This window comes from Paroedura picta, chromosome 11, assembly GCF_049243985.1.
Source record: "Paroedura picta isolate Pp20150507F chromosome 11, Ppicta_v3.0, whole genome shotgun sequence".
Taxonomy (NCBI): domain Eukaryota; kingdom Metazoa; phylum Chordata; class Lepidosauria; order Squamata; family Gekkonidae; genus Paroedura; species Paroedura picta.
Genome location: NC_135379.1, coordinates 19,523,980 through 19,542,535, shown reverse-complemented (window position 1 = coordinate 19,542,535; position 18,556 = coordinate 19,523,980). Strand labels below are relative to the sequence as shown.

Genomic DNA, 18,556 nt, shown 5'->3' with positions numbered 1-18,556 from the left:
TGTAATCATTACGATCATCCTTTGCCCCCCTTGTACTGATTAACCTACCTTAACAACTAACTGAAATGGGGAAGAAGGAATATGGTGGTCAGGACAAGAAGTTACATTCAAAGAAAGAGACGGCATACCTAGTAATATTTTGACAAGTAGTGTGATACCAGTGAGACACTGAGTCAACATGTTTTAACATTGTATTAGCAGTTGAGCTTTCTTTTACTTATTTTTAATTTAAAATATGTATATACCTTCCTTTCACCCCAGGACCCAAGTCAGGTACCAGCCATGTAAAAATAAATAATTTAATAAATCAACATATTCAGAACAACAGTAAAAACAAATTATACCTCAAACAGCAGGGTATTCCTCAGGCTTCCCCCAAACCTCTCTGAAACAGGTCTGTTTTACACCCTTGCTACAAAGCCAGGTGGGTAGGAGCCCCCCAGCTTCTTCTGGGAAGCTGTTCCAGGTGTATGGGCAGCCACTGAAAAAGCCCAAGCCTGGACAGTGCCTGAACATGCCTGAGGCAACTGAGGAATTAGAAATATAGTAGGAACAGTGGAACTGAAAAATGGAAATACATAGGGGGAGATTGGTCTTTCTATTATGTGGGACTCAGGTCATGAAGGGCTTTAAAGCTGAGTGACAGTCCCTTGAGTATAATCTGGAACCTAATCAGGAGCCAGTGAAAATGTATGTGGCATTGTCCCATTGGCTCGCCCCACATAAGCATCAGTCACATGGATAGCGCGTTACTGTCATGTAGCCTCAAAGTTATGGAGGCATGGATTCGTGGAGTCTGGTTAGAGTCTGCAAACAGGACATTAGCTTCCTAATGAGATGTAGCTGGAAAAATACATTTTTCACTGCCATGGACACCTGTTTCTCCAAAAGGAGATCAGTAGCCAGCAAGACTTCCAAGCTCTTCACAGAGTCTTTCAGCAAAAGCAGCACACTGTTGGCCACATGAAGTCAATCATGTCTAAAGCAGTAGTCCCTTCATCCAGCACTAAGTCTGTCTTATCTAGATTCTTCAGCTACTTGAGCACACTACATTCAGACCCTGGGTCAGGGCAGTGTGTTGATATTACAAAAACTGACTGTTGTGATATGCACGGGAGCTGTCCGCCAGGCCCTGCGGAATGGGCAGGGGGAAAACTGAAATCAGTAAATGAAGTATGCTGTGCTGCTGACTAGTATTTCCAGGCATTGGTACCAATTTTTCCAGGAAGGCCTTACACTCCCTGCTATAAATGAGGAAGGGAACATCCTGTCATCTCTCTATGATGTCTTTAACTTCCACCGGTCACTTCACAGAGCGGTTATTACCTATTCCCACATGAAGAGTAGGGAAATGTGCAGACCCAGCCTCGAAAACTTTCCCTTCAAAAACACCACACACTCGGTGTCTCTGCACTGAAAAGGCACTTTAAAAAGGTCAGTGCTAGTTTAAAATATGCTTTGGCCCTAGCTTCTCTTCATTCTCTCTGATTGTACTAATTCAAGATACTGAATGAACAAGGTTAGGACTGCTGTCCCTATTACTCTTCTTCCCAACGTGTATGTTAGCAAGGGACTGAAGACGCATGTAACAGTAATAAAGACTGGTACATGTTTATTTAAGGCTTAGTCTTTGGCACATGTCAGCGTTTCTCTTATCCACCTCATTTTGTACCTAATACTGGATTAGAACAGTCATTACCACTACCACTTTCCCTTTATATCCCGAGAAGTTGTTTACTTCTTTTTGTGCATTAGATGTCTGTCAATGTAAATGTCATGGCAATACTCCTAATTATATGAATTTCTGTTATGGTCCTTAGGCAACCGATTGAAAATTGACTCAACTCTACAATGATTTAGACATAATCAAGTTTTGAAGTGCACTGAATTTATTCATTAGCATCATGATGTCCACATTATTTCTAAATGCAAATAGGTTTTTTATCTATCTCAAAATGACGTTACAGTTTACTGGTTTCAATAGAGTACATCTTACAAATAATGTTTAGATGCTTAAAATATATAGATTTATATATATGCTTAGATATATATATATATATATATATATATATATATATATATATATATGTTTGTATATACATATATATAAACTAAAAAAATAAAGGATGCTCTTTGGAGCAGTACGGGATGATATTTACTTTACGGACACTGAATCTTTCTTGAATGGCTCCATCACTTTCACTCCTTTGATCCTTTGTAAGGCTCCTCCTCGAATGGGGAGCTTTTTGAGGGCGAGCTCTGTGTCAGCTAGTGGCCCTCCAGTCAATTCAGGCGGTGTGCTTTCCACTGTTACTAAGCGACCAGCAGCAATCTGAATAAACAAAACAAAACATTTCTCAGTATTCTGATGAATGTACAAGACCTCAGCCATAGGACTTGTTTTCCGAATATTCTTTGGCAAGGGATTTTCTGCAGAAATGGATAAAGTACATAAATTAACTGTTTTCTCACCTATGCCTTTGCACTATCTATGACATTTACATCCTGCCTTTCTGACATGGACCTCAAGGCAGTGCACGTGGCTAGTTCAATCTCTGTTTCATCCTCACAATAAATCCCCAAGAAAGCCTTGACTAGCCTATGTTATCCAGTGAGTTTCACGGTTTTGAAGAGATTTGAACCTTGGTCTCTGCCATCACAATCTGATACGTTTAACTAATATATGAAACTGGCTCTCTGTTGTTCAAAATACTAACTTTAGCTGAAGTCTTTTGAAACAGACTCCTTGGATTAAAAAAAATGAATGAGAATGATGGGCTGAAACGTTATGGTACTTCCCTTTATTATAAGAACTTTAAAGTAGAACAGGTAAATGATGAAAGTAGAAAGAGAGTTGGATGTTATGACAAAAGAATGATAATCTATTTTAGTCACACAAAACTCTATCAGGGGGGGAGGCAATGCCCCCCCCCCCAGCCAAAGAGAGAGCATCTATGTGAAAGGGCAGGAGCATTCCGCACACTTTGGATAATGTACTTTCAATGCAATTGGGAATTGGCTGAAATCGCTTGGAAGATGTGCAGGATCTCTTTCTGGGGATCCAGTATGGAGTGGCAGATCTACTGTCCTGTATGAATACATCTGAATTTCTATCTTTGCTGCCTCCTCCAAAATGGGACCCCTGCTACCCTTGGAATTTCTCACCAGTCAGAGAAAAGAGGTATATCTAACAAATCCGATGCCTAGGTTTTCTTCCATATCGCTTCCATCACTACTTTATTGGTTTTAGCAGATAAGAAGCTGCCTTACACTCACTCAATAGTATTATTCAACTCATTCAGCAACACCTCTTCTTTACGGACAGCTGCTTTCCAGGTTCCCAGGACAGAATTCCCCCCCCCACCTGCTGCAAGCAGTCCTTTTAGGTTAAACCCGGGGTAGCCAAACTGCGGCCCTCCAGATGTCCATGGACAACAATTCCCATGAGTCACTGCCAGGGGATGCTTTACTACTAAGCCATGGACAATGTTTGCTGAAGCTGAGGAACACCTGCTGTGGGACGATGTACAAGCTGCCTATCTCTATAATTTTCAGCCCTAAAGATATACTTTCTAAACTATTATCATTTTGAGGAACTGCTGGAGACAATACTTACAGTTGTGTTTAGGTTTTTAATATCAGTTGGATGGAATGTCATATTAGGCTGTCTCGTCTTTACTCTAGATTCTTCTATGGATTTTTCCTGAATCTTTTTTGCTTTCTATAAACATTTTAAAAAATATTGTTGAGGGATAAGATACAGTAAAATGTCTCTTTCACAGCTATAGTTTATCGCCTTGATGTGGCCAGCCATACATATACAAGTGTTTTAAACTTACATTTTCCTAAGTACTTTAAGTACATTTTCTGGTGTTATGGACTCACACCAAAGAGAAAAGAGATAGAGCAGTATTAAGTAAATAAATAAACCTATTACATGCAATTATTTATTGTAAGTCAATGATGAAAACACATCATATTAGCCAAGGAGTATTTGCCATAGTACAAAATCAAAGGAATCCTTGTTTTTGTTTTTTTTAAAGAAAACCCTGCAAAGTGGGGCTTCTCGGACTGCAAACTATCCAATTCTCAGCAATTCTAAATTTTTAATGTTTTTACCTTGAAGATACACATTACAACATGTGTAAAGGATATGTGCCTACACTCAAGCAATATGGGATTTAGAAGCTAGCAACATTGTGTTTTAAATGTTTAAAAAGTGTAGATTCTGCAGCAACTATGCTGATGTTCAGCTGTACCAAAGCTGGGAGGGCTTTTGTATGAAAGAATGGCACTTGATTACAAATCTGACTCTAATATGCCCAATACAATCTTCTGAGAAACTTTCTTACCTTTAAAGCCTCATAATTTGATGTCCGGGTTAAGAAATTTTCCCAGGATTTATCTACCATTTCCTTCTGTTTATGCAGGGATTGGATCTAGAGTGTGGAATAAAATAAGGTGAAATAAAAACACTTCTTTATTTTCCAAAAGTGTTCTATCATTGACTGATTTCCAGCTTGTAAGTTAATTCTCATTTTATATTTTATAGCAAAGCTGAGTTCAGAGTGGCGGCTCTTTATTATTTATTTATCATTGTGTTTATAACCTGCCACTTCCGTACCTGGTGGCTCATGGTGGTTAACAAACATAATAACTTACAATGCAACCCCATTATAATAAACCCCATTGGGGAGTGCTGATCTATTCTGCTGAGGTGGGGAGATGTAATCACCCTGGCCTCAACTATAGACCTGGTGCAAGAGGTGAGCCAGTGTCACCAGTACTGGCTCACCTCTCTGCATGCCTGCAGATGGGTCCCTGTCCAAAAGTGGAAGCAGGTGATATACAGATACACAGCCTTTAAGGTTTAAAAACAAAAACAAATTACAATTCTTCTTCTTAAACACTGCCAGACAAGGAATTTATGTCTACAAATAACAAGTGCACATTTGTTGCTTTGCTTACCTTGGCATAATTTTTTTGTTCCTCCTGACGCTCCTGATAGTGCTGGCTTTCCAGCATTTCGGTCTGTAGGGAGACAACCATCTTTCCAACATTTTCAAATGTCTGGGTAATAACCTGCATTGCTTGTTGGTCAGGAGTGACTGGCCTGAACTTTTCTTCTTTAAGCTCTGCACACACTTCACTCCAGATTTCACCAACCTTTATGTACAATGGATAAATTACTTTATGAAAAAACAGCCACTTCATTTGTTCATTCGTTCGTGTTTACAACATTCACTCCCCCCCAAAATCTCTACAGGTTACTGTACTAAGGATGTAGATATATGAGTGTTGATATTTCACAGTATAGATGATACTCATTAAATATGGAAATATGGAAACAATATGGAAACAACAGTATGGAAATTTAACTCATTAAAAAACAACAATATGGAAATTGCAAGAGCTATAGGGCTATAGGGCAGCCGTCTGAAAGCTTTGCCCATGAGGCTGGGAGTTCGATCCCAGCAGCCGGCTCAGTGGACTCAGCCTTCCATCCTTCCGAGGTCGGTAAAATGAGTACCCAGTTTGCTACTGGGGGGTAAACGGTCATGACTGGGGAAGGCACTGGCAAACCACCCAGTATTGAGTCTGCCATGAAAACGCTGGAGGGTGTCACCCCAAGGGTCAGACATGACTCGGTGCTTGCACAGGGGATACCTTTACCTTTTACTATAGGGCTATTAGTTAGGCAGATGCAGAAATGTGTGTTCCCTATAGAAAACCTGACCTGTGGATGTATGACACAAAGTCTCAGTTTAGACACTGTACAAAACCAGGTTTAACTAAACTAACTATGGTTAATATGGTCACCTAAATGCAGGATACACCACTATGGTAAGCTAGAGTCTGTCAAACTAGGATTTGAGATTGGTTTATTATCCACAGATAACTATGGTGTCACATGACGTAGAACCAGAGATAATCCAACTTAATCCTGTTTTTTTCTTTGACCATGTTCTCCAAGGCTACTTAGACAAGGAAATCAGCAAACCAGGATTTTAGTGATTGTCTTTGATCTGAACCCTACTTTTGCAAACTAGAGAAACCATGGGTTTGTGTGATGCCTAAAGTGAATAAAATAAACAATTCCTTTGATTAGACAAGCTACTGTAGGTCAACTTGAAAAACAGATTAATTGTCCTGGTCTTCCAAGTCAAACAAGGAAAGAATGGATACTAGAATATATCACAATTAATTAGAGACCTGATTTTCAGAAATATTTTCCAACATTCCAGCTTACTTTATTTATGTTGATAATAACACCTTCCTAATCCAAAAAGATGGAGATCAAATGAAAGCTGCCAGCTATTTCACTGACTAAATTTCTGTCTCTTTTCATGAACTTTACAGAAAATGTAAGCATCTACCACATACTCCCAAAAGGGAAAAAAAAACTCTTGGCAGTTTTTAGAGATTAGTTTTGCTGTAATATGGATACTGGGCAATAGCTGAACACTTCTTTGTTCCAAAAATGTACTTAGAAATTAAAAAAAAAAACTGGATTAAACTCCACTTACCTTAAAGTCAAGATATCTACGTATGATAGCCAATGTAACAAAATCCTTTGCAGAAAGGCCAGGCAAATTCTCAAAGCCTAAATGAAGGCAATGCCATCAGAAAAATGTATTCCTTTATTAAGATTTTCAGCGCTATAAGAAAACTTTCACACACATATCAACACTTTGTTGTTAGGTGCGAAGTCGTGTCCAACCCATTGCGACCCCATGGACAATGATCCTCCAGACCTACGAACCTACAAACACTAGCCAATCTCAAAAGTTATCTCACCAAGAGGGCTAAGCAGCTTCTAGGTTTGATACCTTTAATAGGTGTCTGGCAAAGAGAAATGAATATTCTGCTTCTTCATGGCAGAGGATGTACTTGCCAAACCTCCCCTTAAAGGTGCAGATGTACCCTTAAAAATCAACCAGTGACAATCCTAGTCTAGGTTGACAAGACATTACCATTATTGTTGCCCCCATTGTGATATGCCCCCTACTGTTGGATCAGCCACTTTGTTAGGTGACAGGGCCAAGGTAAGGGTCTTTTTTCTTGTGGTAGCTCCAAGGCCAATCTAGCAGCCAACTGTTCTTCTGCTTCCTTTTTCAATGTTGTTGGCACCACGGTTGCTGGTGGAGTTCTTAGTGAAAAAGCCCTTAAAACCTTGAAGGAACACGGTGAAAAATGAAGCTCAAGGAGCCTTTTCCTCTCCTCATGGTAGCCAGAAGAGAACTGAGGGAAGAGTGCTCTCCCTGCCTCCATCATGTGAACCTTCGGATGGGAAAGGAAAATCTCTAAACAGGGAGGGGGACATTCCTAAAATCTGGAATGTTCTCTAAAGCAGGGGTAGTCAGCCTGTGGTCCTCCAGATGTTCACAGATTACAATTCCCAGGAGCTGGCAGGGGCTCCTGGGAATTGTAGTCCGTGAACATCTGGAGGACCACAGGTTGACTACCCCTGCTCTAAAGCAAGAAAGCTCTTCTTTGTAGCTGGCCTGCAATCATGCAGTCCATATGTGGAACTGCACAGAAGCCATGATGATAAACATTTGCTTTTTTTCTGTCGAATCTCCTCAGTCTGCGTTGAGTTCCTGAACTTTGTTTATAGTACAAAGATTAACATAACCCAACCCTCCAGATGCTTCAGTAGCATCTGTGGTTTTACCCCAGGGTCCTGAAAATTCCAAACACATGTGTTCACAACACAGCCAGGGCTAAGATGTTCACTAACAGATTGCTAAGCCTGACGTCATGCAGAAATATGCAATGCAAAACTAATTTTTGTTTTTTTGTTACTAGATAATGCTAACCTAAACCACCAAATGAAAAAAGGGAAATGAATAAAAAGAAGAAAAAACAATTTTTTTCCAAATACACTATGTGGAAAGCTAGAGCCATATGGAAAGGACATTACAAATGGCACAAAAGACATTCATGGAATTTACCTAGCTTGCAGATTATACAATAAATCTTTGCTCTCATGTTTTCAGCAACATCCATGACAGCAACAGTGGGGCAACTGGCAGGCATCGGAGTCACTGCTTGACACGCTTGGAAACGGCCCACTAACGGCTTCTTTAAATCTACCATATAAAAAAGGGAAAAAGGGAAACAGGGATTAGATTCAGGAATGCTAATACCTTTACTTTTTTTAGGCGCTTATGTCAGTCAAGCACTAAATATGGAACTATGTGGAAGCATGAGACAAAACCATTAATAACTGTGATATGCACAAGCATGCATTGAGGAGGATTATTAATATTATAATATCTGGCTTGCCTGAATACCTTTTAAAAAAAACTACAAGCGCTTTTTGAGATACACAGCTTGGGTGATGAGGATTAGAACACACAGAAATTGACAATAACTCCTCCCTGACTTTTCTTAATAGTAACAGCCACAATAATTTGCAATTGCTGCTTTTTGTAAGCTACTAGAATTCAGAAACCTTTATTGGCATAAGCAGTATTAACAGACAAAAAGGTATTAAGCTTTGAACTATTGCAGTTTCCATTAGAGAGAGGTTATCTTAAAATAGTTGACAAAACCCTAGTTATTTTTATACTAAGCAACTAGACTACTACTGTGTCTAAACTCTGCATATATTTCAGCATGCTGTTTTAATCTCATGTATTCAGCAAATTTAAGAGTGGTTTTTATATCTTTGCATAATATGGAAAAGTTATTTATGTTTTAATTTGAGCGCCATCCTGAAGGCAAGATCATTACTTAATGAACTGAATAAATTAATACACATAAACACGGGAATAACCTCTACAATTTGGTAGAAGCATTAAAAACAGAACACTGGTTAGGGAACAATACTTACTTTAGCTACTCTTGGCAAGTGGTAACATTTAGGGAAAATGAACTCAGCTTTGAAATATGACATGCCTACAGCAGAAATGAGTGAAACAGATTTAACAAGCAAAGGGGACCTAATAAAGGAATACGGAGAACGAATAGAGACACTGATGCCATCTAGTGGCAATGCTATTAACAGAACACAGTCTGTTCCAGGGGTTTCAGACTCATTTGTTAGGAGGGCTGGATTTGATAGAAATGTCACTTTGTCAGGCTGGGCCATGCGTGTCATAAAATATAATGCCGGGTACTGGCTATAAACTTTACAAAGGATACAAGCAAACTCAATTCACATTATTTTTTACTCAAAATACAAACATGCTTAAAACATGAAAACCTTTACAGCATCTCCCTAATGTCTACCCTTCCACTTCCATTGCCTGTTACACATTAGCACTGGAACAATAAGCAGGGACATAATGCACAGCCCAGGTAATCTGGCAACCAACCAGTTGCTTGTGGCTGGATAAGAGCCCTGTGGATGGGCAAGTGGTGGCCCATGGGCCGTATGTTTAACACCCCAAATCTATCCCTTCTTAGGACACACGCATCATTTGAATAGTTATTTGGCTTGTTTTGTAGGTAACAGATTTTGTTCATATTCTTTAATATTTTGACATGTATGTGGGGTAGGAATTGTATAAAGTTCAATCCAATTGGGTTTCAATGGGAAATTCATTTCATGTTTCTGCTTCTTTTTTTTCTCTCACTCAATCTGCCTGAAATTCTCAGTATGTATCTTTCAACCAAAGAATCCTCCACTTAAGCTTTCAGGCAGGAAGGAGAGAATTAAAATGTTCCTTTGCCAAATGGCATGGTGTGTGAGTGTGCGTGTGGGGAAAATGCTCCAAACATCCAAGTACTCATGTGATAAGGCGAGGGAAATAGGGGCTGCCTCCCCTTGCTTGTGGCCTTCATTTGTATTTTAAAAAGAAAACAATTTATTTACACTGGTCCACCAACTGCTCCTTTTTAAATCTGTAGTTCAAGACAACATTTAAGAGATCCGATCCTGAATCAGTCCCTCTATTGGGAGAATTAATCTGTTGCTTCACACCATGACATCTGTGAGCGTTCTCTTAATCTTTTCTATTAGGGAAAGCCTTAAACTTCTGTCTCTCCTGCCTCTCTCTCAGGGAAGGGGGACAGAAGCTTGGAGTGTCAGCTCAGTAGCAAAGCTCTATTCCTGCTTGAGTAGCTCGCTGTGTAAGAGAATAGAAAGGCAAACATGACATAGGAAACTGATTAGATTTCTTAAAACATGGCTCCAAGCCAGCTACAAAACCCACACAACTTACAAAACCATAATCCAGCAAATCATGGCGGAGTACAAATGTCCAAAAATAAAAACATTTATAAAGCATTCCAGTGCTCACTGGCCTGCAAATTTATCATCCATCATATGACTATTATTTTATTCCCAATCTTCCCACCCCTATCAAACGATATACTTGCATGTCCTCAAACATTTAATGATAAAGCCATTTCTAATCACAGAAGCCTGGAATTAAGAATTGCTGCTGTTTACTTAACATTGAAAAAACACCCACACATGGTAATGAAAAATTAATTTCTTGTTCTCTTATTTACAATTGTGATGATGTAGAATGTTTACTAGTCTAATACTCACCAACTATTCTCCCAACTTTGTCATGTTTCACACCTAACTCCTCCTCTTCTTGTCTCCACAAATTTATTAACAGATTTGCTGCTGTTAGCTCTTTTTTCCCTCTCCAGACGTTGATATGAGAAGCAGCTTTAGGGTTGTCACAAAATTCAACGAGTATTCCAAGAATCTGGTTGCAAACATTCCTTTGGTTCAACTTTGCAACAGGTTAAAATAGGAGAGAATTGTAAAATGTTTCAATTTGTTAAGAAATTCTACCTTCAGTATTCATGGGTCATTTGCCTACACATAGATTGCACACATGGACTACTCTCTAATAAATACGTGACTCAGAAACTCTATTCCTAGTGTTGTCTAGTGTTAACTAGTGTTGTCATAGTCCAAATATGCAGGCTATTTCTGCAAATCGTCTGTACAGGGACCACAATTTGTACTTCACATATGGTTTGCATATGATTCTGTTTTACAGTCCCTCATTTGCCTCCATCTGTATAATGCTAGAACACCTACAGGCAGGGTCTTGTTTGGTGGAAGGGAAGGCCTGTACAGTGTTGCTGCTTACCAAAGAGTGGCAAAGAAGGGACTGAACCCTGGATCCTTGGTGACCTCCCTGCTGCTTGGGCACTCTCCATCTGCTAAGCTGCAGTGTCTCCCCCCCCCCCCCCCCGCCCTGAAGCCTCAGGGAGGACTTCTCTCTAGACACCTGTGCCTTGTGTTTTCTTTGGTGCTTCTTTCATAGTGGGGGAAGTCTGATAGGCCTTTCAAAGCAGAGCTCTAAGATACCTGCAAGAGCAGTGGTTCTCAACCTTGGGGGCGGTATCCCATTTGGGGTCGTCTGGCCCCTTCCCTGGGGTCCCCAGGTTGCCTGCCGCCGTGGCAGCGGCAGCATGTGGAGGCATGCGGTGGTGGTGGCAGGTGGCATAGGTGGCAGAGCCATGGCAATGACTGCCTCCATGCTGCCTCGATTGTTGTGTGCATACTTGCGCATGGCAACCACACACACACACGGGTTTCCAGAGTCCCACTAGCTCCTTCTGCAGCTGCCCAGCCTGCCTAGAGGGTTGCACTGGGGCCTGCCAAGGAATGTGCTGAAACACTTCACTCAGCTCTTTCAGAGCTGGCAGGAAAGCGACCCCCTCCCCTTGTGGGTCCAAAGTCACCCCATCCCGCCTGACTCCATCTGGCAAGCCGTGTGTGCTCTGCAGCAGGGCCGCTACGGAACCCCCTGTGGTTAAAAGAAGGGAGAAAGGAGAGAAGCAGTGAGCCAAGGGAGCAAGACACGCACCCAAGTCCGGCCCAGAGCAGGACAGCGAGCAACGAGGATGTGGCGACAGCAGCCCCCTCCCCCGGGCTGGGCCCTCGCCCCCTTCCGGTCACCTCCTGCGGGAAGTCATCCATGGCCATGGCTGGGGGGGGGGGGCCTGGCGGAAGCGCCTCTGCAGCAGTAAACTGGCAGCTCCTCCAGCTGGGCTTTGGTGCCAAAGTTGGGGTCTCAGCAAAGAAAAGGTTGAGAACCGCTGTGCTAGAGCATAGAGACTACCCAAACTGGAAGGACTGCCCCTCTCTGTCTTGGGAAGTGAGAGGAAGTGTGACCTACCCAGTCTGGAGGACTTCTCCCAGGAAAGGGAACAGTGAAGTGTTACATTTTGCACCTGGGATAACTGGATCTCTTTTTCTCAGCACATGAACAGCCTTTGAAAATACACTGTAGTTTTGCAAGTATCATAGTTACACATTAGATATAATGATTTAATTCCCTAATAGGCAGCATCACACCAAAGGATATATAACTGAAACCAAGAATCATGAGAAGAGCCAGTGGAAAATATTATTCATACATTTAGTACATCTCTTATTCCAAATGATAATACTCACCACCAGCAAATCCAAGAGGAGGAAGAGACCTTCCTTTTCAAGAAAATAGTCCTCTAAAATGGTACAGCCCATGACACAGCACCTTAAATAAAGAGTTTAGTTTCTACTAAAAAATAATTTAAATGTACAATTTAAATATATTGCGAAATGAGGAAAAAGTACATAGTTTTCTGGCTGCATTTTGAAGTCAGCATTATGGAAATTTTCTACCATTTTATTTTCCAAAAGGTTGTTTTATATAACACTTCCTCTCTAAGTATTTTAGTGTATGTTCATAAAAACATAGCTCCGAAAGTGCCGCGGCTGACACTAACTGTGCAATTATAAGAAGTACCACAGCCTTAGCCCATGGACCAGTGGGCTTAGAAGAAAGTAACTTTGCTTCGGATGACACTGTTTGCTTCAGATGATGCTGTCAGGTCTTGAACTAGTGAACACCTGGCCTCAGAATCTCAATCCCCTTTTCTATGACAGCAGAAAGTGTTGTTGTCCATCCAATACATTTCATTCAGTGGAGACTCATTTAAAAAGGGAACCAATATTTGATTATGTAAGATTCATATCAACTATAGTTTGGATATATTTTTATCGCAAATATCTACACATGACTTTAGTAAAGCAATGTAAAAACTTTGCAGTAATAAAGTACTCTGCCTTTTGGAAGTTATAACAGATACATGTCTTCTGGGGTCTTTGATTATGGATCATACTTCCTGGATGGGAATAAACAGTACACAAACAGTGCCCTGGAATGGTGGACTAACAGTTCTGCTCCAACAGTACTGTGTTGGCCCATATATTTAAGAGTTTGCTTTGCAGAGGCTTGGTCGCTAATAGACAACTAGGGAAATAAAATCAGAGTCCAGTAGCACCTTTAAGACCAACAAAGATTTATTCAAGGCATGAGCTTTCGAGTGGTCTGATGAAGGGTGCTTGCACTCAAAAGCTCACGCCTTGAATAAATCTTTGTTGGTCTTAAAGGTGCTACTGGACTCTGATTTTATTAGGTCAGTCAGTCATTTGGGACAACCAGGGAGTCTATCTTGCAATCTTTTATGAAATACTAAACGATACACTTCTAATTTATTTAGTATCTTATCTAACAGTATGATGATAACACGACACTGGTTGAGCTTGGTTAGTGCCTAATATTTTTTTATAACGTCTGGAGAGACTCAGCCTAGTTTTAAATATTTGCAACTGATCTGCAACAGTCAATATTACTTGTGGAACTTGGTCAGTAAGTTTAATCACCCATAATTGTGGGATTTACCAGGCATACAATGGTTAAGTGAACATGCTGAGCTTATTCACAGAATAAAGAGGGTTTGGAAGGAGTGTTTATTTGTTGAGAGAAACAGAAAAATTAAATAAGCCAGCTTCCATATGGTCATCATTTTTCAAACCTGCGGCTGAATGCTTAGAGTGGATTTTTAAAAGTCTGTAAAGAAGAATGCCATCACATTACAAATGGCCACACTAGGCTGAGAGTGTGGTGACTTCATGGCAGTGCAGGGATTCAAACCTGAGTTTACCAGATCTTAATCTGACACTCTAATGACTTTGCCACACTGGCACTGTACATTTACTTCTCTCCCATTCTGTTCAAAATCCTCTTTAACGGAAAGTAACAGGAGCAGCCCATTTCAATATCTTGCCATAATTTAATAGTAGTATTTACCATAAACAGTCCAAAGTGCTGAAAAGGAGACGATTATGACCCAGTCCGCCATAGAATTTCTTTGCATCCAACTTCATAAATGGAATAAGTGTATCCAATCCTTCCCATCCAAAGAGTTCCTGTTTGAGGAGTCAGTCAAATCACATTAATATGGAAAAACAATGTAATAACAACAACAACAATTTATAGATTCAAATGGGTAAGCCGTGTTGGTCTGAAGTAGCACAATAAAATCAGAGTCCAGTGGTACCTTTAAGACCAACAAAGATTTATTCCGGGGCGGGAGCTTTTGAGTACAAGCACTCTTCCTCTTCCTGCATTTTGAATGCAGAAAGGTACACTGGAATCATTATCATCTCCACAGTCACTTCCTTTATGGTTTTTATTGAACTGAGTCACAAAGCCAAGTTAAATGGTACACCCATGACGTCAAAAAGAGCCTTAGCTCTGGTAGTTTTGACTACCAGATGTGCTCCCTTGAAACAATGTGTTCCCTTAAAACAAGCTGTCTAATGTGCTCCCTTGAAACAAGCTGTCTTTACAGAAGCAAAAAAGATTGGAAAAGTATAAAGCACAGGCTCACCCACCGCCTTTCTTCACACTCTCACAAAGGAGAGAATCTGGGCATGCCAAATTCTCAGTAGAAGTTCCTTGCTAAAGAGAAGAAGTTGTGCCCCTGCCATGGGCTTGGCTTTTATATCTTTTGGGTAATATCACACAAACTGCTACTTTTCTGTGTTCCTGTCACTCTCATCCACTAAGAGATATTAACCACTTATGAGATAACAGGAGATTTTAAGAAAGCAGAGCACATGACGCACAGAAGGAACATGATAAACAAAACATTGACATGAGATATGTTAAGGCGAGAACACAAACCTTTCTGTGAAGATCGTTTTCACAAAGGGATGACAAGATAAGTAAAGTATCAGTCTGAATTTCCAACACAATTTCTTCTTCTTTGTAATTGTTTGATGTATACTTTAAGATCCCTAGCAGAATATACAAGCAGATGATATAAATTTTTCTTCACTAGAAAAAAAAGCCAGTGTTATAGAGTTTGGTCAAAGTCTGCAAAACTAGCCTAGGTGCATATATGGGCTTCAGCATACTCAATGTTTGCCCCCCCTCCTCGCCAGTACGTTGCAAACTGCCCTGCTCTTCAAGTGTCAAAACGCATACCTGGTGTGGAAGGGAAATTTAAGTTCTTCCAAATATGGAGTTATTTAGATTGGAACTAACTGGTGGAATGAGGAGTGGTTCTCAACCTGGGGGTCGGGACCCCTTTGAGGTCAAATGACCCTTTCACAGGGGTTGCAGCAAGGCAAGCAGCTTGGCCGGGGGGAGTGCCATCCACACAACAGCCTTGTGGGGGAGATTGAGAAAGAGCATTCGTCTGTCTGGAGCAGCAAAAAATGGCAAGATTGGCATGATGGGACAAGAGGCAGAAACCCCGGGGAAAAAAACCACTTTATATACAAACACTAGTAATCAAGCCCGCTGCAGGGGAATGCAGCGGGCGCTAGGTCCTGACCTTAGTCGTCTGCGGCGGGCTGGTTGGCGGCGGGCTAGTCGGCGGCAAGCTTGTTTCGTTGGCGGCGGGCTGACGCGGCGAGAGGCGCTTCGCGCCTCTTGCCGCGTCAGCCCACCAGGCAGGGAACCCCCGGCAGCCGCGCTTCGCGCGACTGCCGGGGGCTCCCTGGGTCGGCGGCCTGACGCCCCTACTGTGGTGTAGTCTGCAAGATCCCACAAGAACTGATATGCTGAGACTTCACGGGAAGTAGGGTGGAGGGGATGCATTTGAAAGTCAGCTCCCTTGGTGGCTTTAGTAGAGTATGTGGGTTGTAAACCATTTGGAGAGAAGGCTGCACAGTTGGCATACAGCAGAGCCTGACCTAAAAAGGTTTTATTTCAGGTGAGCCTTGCATGGATCACACTCTGTTGCCAGAGGAAATTGCAGCACAGGGAATCTGGGGCCCTAATGCCAGACTGTGCCTTGGAGGAAGTGGGGAGCAAGGGGTCCAACCTATCTGAATCCTTTCCAGACTAAGTGGGTTCAATCATTTGGCAGGAGCACTCCCATGTGGACCCTTGCCACCCCACAATTTCTGAAAATAAAGATGATGCATGGACAAACTTCAGAGCTGTCCTATATTTTTATCCTGCTTTTTGTAGTTATTGTGCCTTGTCTTTGGTTATTTAAAATAAAATAAAATAAATAAATAAAAAGCTTTAATAAGAATAAGAAAATAATTAAGGGGCAAAATATAATCAGGCCTAGGTGGATATGTATTTTGATGCCCACCATTGTTATAGGAGATCAGCTGTTTTGCAGCATAGATTAATATTGTGGGCCACTCAGCTACCACCTCCTCAGATGAATAACCTGAAGAATTGGGCCGCACACCGTTACGATTTATGTCAAATGGATCATGCTTTTAAAGTGTAAACAATACAAACACAGATTAATCTGGGGAGGTTTTGGACAAAATAATAGAATTTGCATTGTTGCCAGGCATGTTGCACTAACATGTATGATGTTGCCTATAAAGGTGAATAGAGTTTATTACAAAAAATGGCAGGTAGCACAAGAGTAACCCTTCAGAACAGAATAACAGTGACACACAGAACAGCAATTTGAGCATAACCAGCTAATGAAGCAAAGCTATACTTTACCTAACAGTTGATTAATTGCTCCCTGATCACAAAGATCAAGACTCACAACCTCAAAACAACGGGCGACAACAGTACTCATTACTCTCAAGCAGTAGCGCATCTGTGAAAGTTTGTTGCCACGACCACCTGTACCATGGAAACTGTTGCCTTGACCAACAAAGGGATCTGTAAACAAACCAAAGGGAAATATCTTCTGCAACACAGTGCATGTTCAATCTCCAACAACTGGAGCACTGCAAAACCTTTTTGCATTAAAACAATGGAAAGAATGTTGCACCACTTTGATGGTTCAAATTTCAAAGGTAAAGCTGTTAATCTGTTGCAACCAAGCCAACAACAAATTTTGTGGCATCTTAAAGGCTAACAAATTTAACGTGGAATACATTTTCTTAAACCATGAAGCACTAAAATATTAAGCATATTACATATTAATGGAAATATTGTCTCCAGTATTGTAGTTTGACACAGTTATACTAATACATTTACAACACTTAAACTATATTATAGCTGCAGGTTAATTCAATACAGTTTCTGAATGTGTATCAAGGAGTCAAAGCTTGTTTGGTCTCTGATGCTTCCTCCCTAAGTATCCAGGCAAGTAATTCTAGTTGTTTGTGGGAACAAAAAAACTAAAACAAATTTTAAGCAGCTGTGTTTGTGGTCCAGTTCTGTCCAGGAGTACAAGATACAGCAACCCAACTTGGGTTCTCTGCAACAGGCAAGGTTTTGTTCAAGACTGATGATCTTCCATTACATAGAGCCAGGTTGCTTACTGGGGGTTTAATTACTAGGAAGGGCTAGCTAAAGTAAAGATGCATGAGACTAGCTGGCCCTTCCTGGCAATTAACTCCTACCTCACCCTCTCTCTACCGATATGCAATGGTTGAAGATATTTCAGCAGTTGAATTTGTGTATTTAAACCTTCCGTATATAATTAAAAGTTGCCTTAATACTCACCATTACTTGTACACCATTCTAGAAACATGAGAAGGTAAGTATTTCCTTGGCACATCATGTAATCTTCTGCCAGGAGAGGAGCCACTATAGCTAAGGTAGCAATTGCATGAAGTTGTAATTCTTCATGCTGGGCTTCTGACCAGTCAAGAACGCCTGGCCTTTCGTGTGGTTTTATATAATAAAACAACGCCAGCATAACTCTACCCTCATGAAGCAGCTGAAGATTGAAAGATTGAAAGGAATGTGAGTAAAAAGAACAATGGACAACTGTAATTTATGGCAGGGAGACAAATCTGCTCTTAGAATTGTCTTGCTAATTTGGATAGTTTGCCTTTGGGATTTACATTTTGGGGTGACATGTTGGGTACAAGAAACAGCACTTCCACTCCTCCAAACCTCATTGGGAAGTAAACTGACTGCACGGGATGCAGCAACTAATGACATAAAAATGACCATCCTACTGTGGTGTCATAGCAAATTACTGTGGTGTTATAGTAAATGGTTGTCAGGACACGATGAATGAAGGATATTATGACGGCCAGAGATTACCATTTGGAAGATTACCATTTGGAAGATGCAGCTTTGAACACCATGGATGCTTGCTGGGCGACCCTTGGCCACCCCTACTTTTCCAGCCAGCCAGCCTAACCTACCTCACAGGGTTGCTCCGAAAATAAAAAGAGAAGAAACCAAAATGATACTGCAAGCCACTCTGGGGAGAAAAATGGAATGTAAGTATCTAAACAAATTATTTAGTAATCACAGTAGAAAATAAGTATTACGTTTAGCTGTGATAGTCTTCGACCTAAACATATTTATTGTTGCTGCTCTGTGCTTTCAGTTGGGCCATATGAGAGGTTCTTGCC

General features: G+C 40.9%; 1 protein-coding gene across 2 annotated transcripts in view; it reads right to left on the bottom strand.

Moving 5' to 3' along the window:
• Positions 1-1,838: 1,838 nt before the first annotated feature.
• CFAP69 (cilia and flagella associated protein 69) overlaps positions 1,839-18,556 on the bottom strand; it is a 35,906-nt gene continuing 19,188 nt past the window's right edge. For both annotated transcript variants that reach the window (XM_077303537.1, XM_077303538.1), the window contains 12 exons: positions 17,691-17,907; positions 16,734-16,898; positions 14,937-15,049; positions 14,058-14,176; positions 12,377-12,458; positions 10,505-10,697; positions 7,956-8,093; positions 6,528-6,604; positions 4,969-5,166; positions 4,353-4,439; positions 3,617-3,721; positions 1,839-2,332 (listed from right to left, as the gene is read on the bottom strand). In XM_077303537.1, the coding sequence (XP_077159652.1) occupies positions 2,156-2,332; positions 3,617-3,721; positions 4,353-4,439; positions 4,969-5,166; positions 6,528-6,604; positions 7,956-8,093; positions 10,505-10,697; positions 12,377-12,458; positions 14,058-14,176; positions 14,937-15,049; positions 16,734-16,898; positions 17,691-17,907 (1,671 nt within the window). In that variant the 3' untranslated portion in view covers positions 1,839-2,155. The remainder of the gene's footprint in view (positions 2,333-3,616; positions 3,722-4,352; positions 4,440-4,968; positions 5,167-6,527; positions 6,605-7,955; positions 8,094-10,504; positions 10,698-12,376; positions 12,459-14,057; positions 14,177-14,936; positions 15,050-16,733; positions 16,899-17,690; positions 17,908-18,556) is intronic.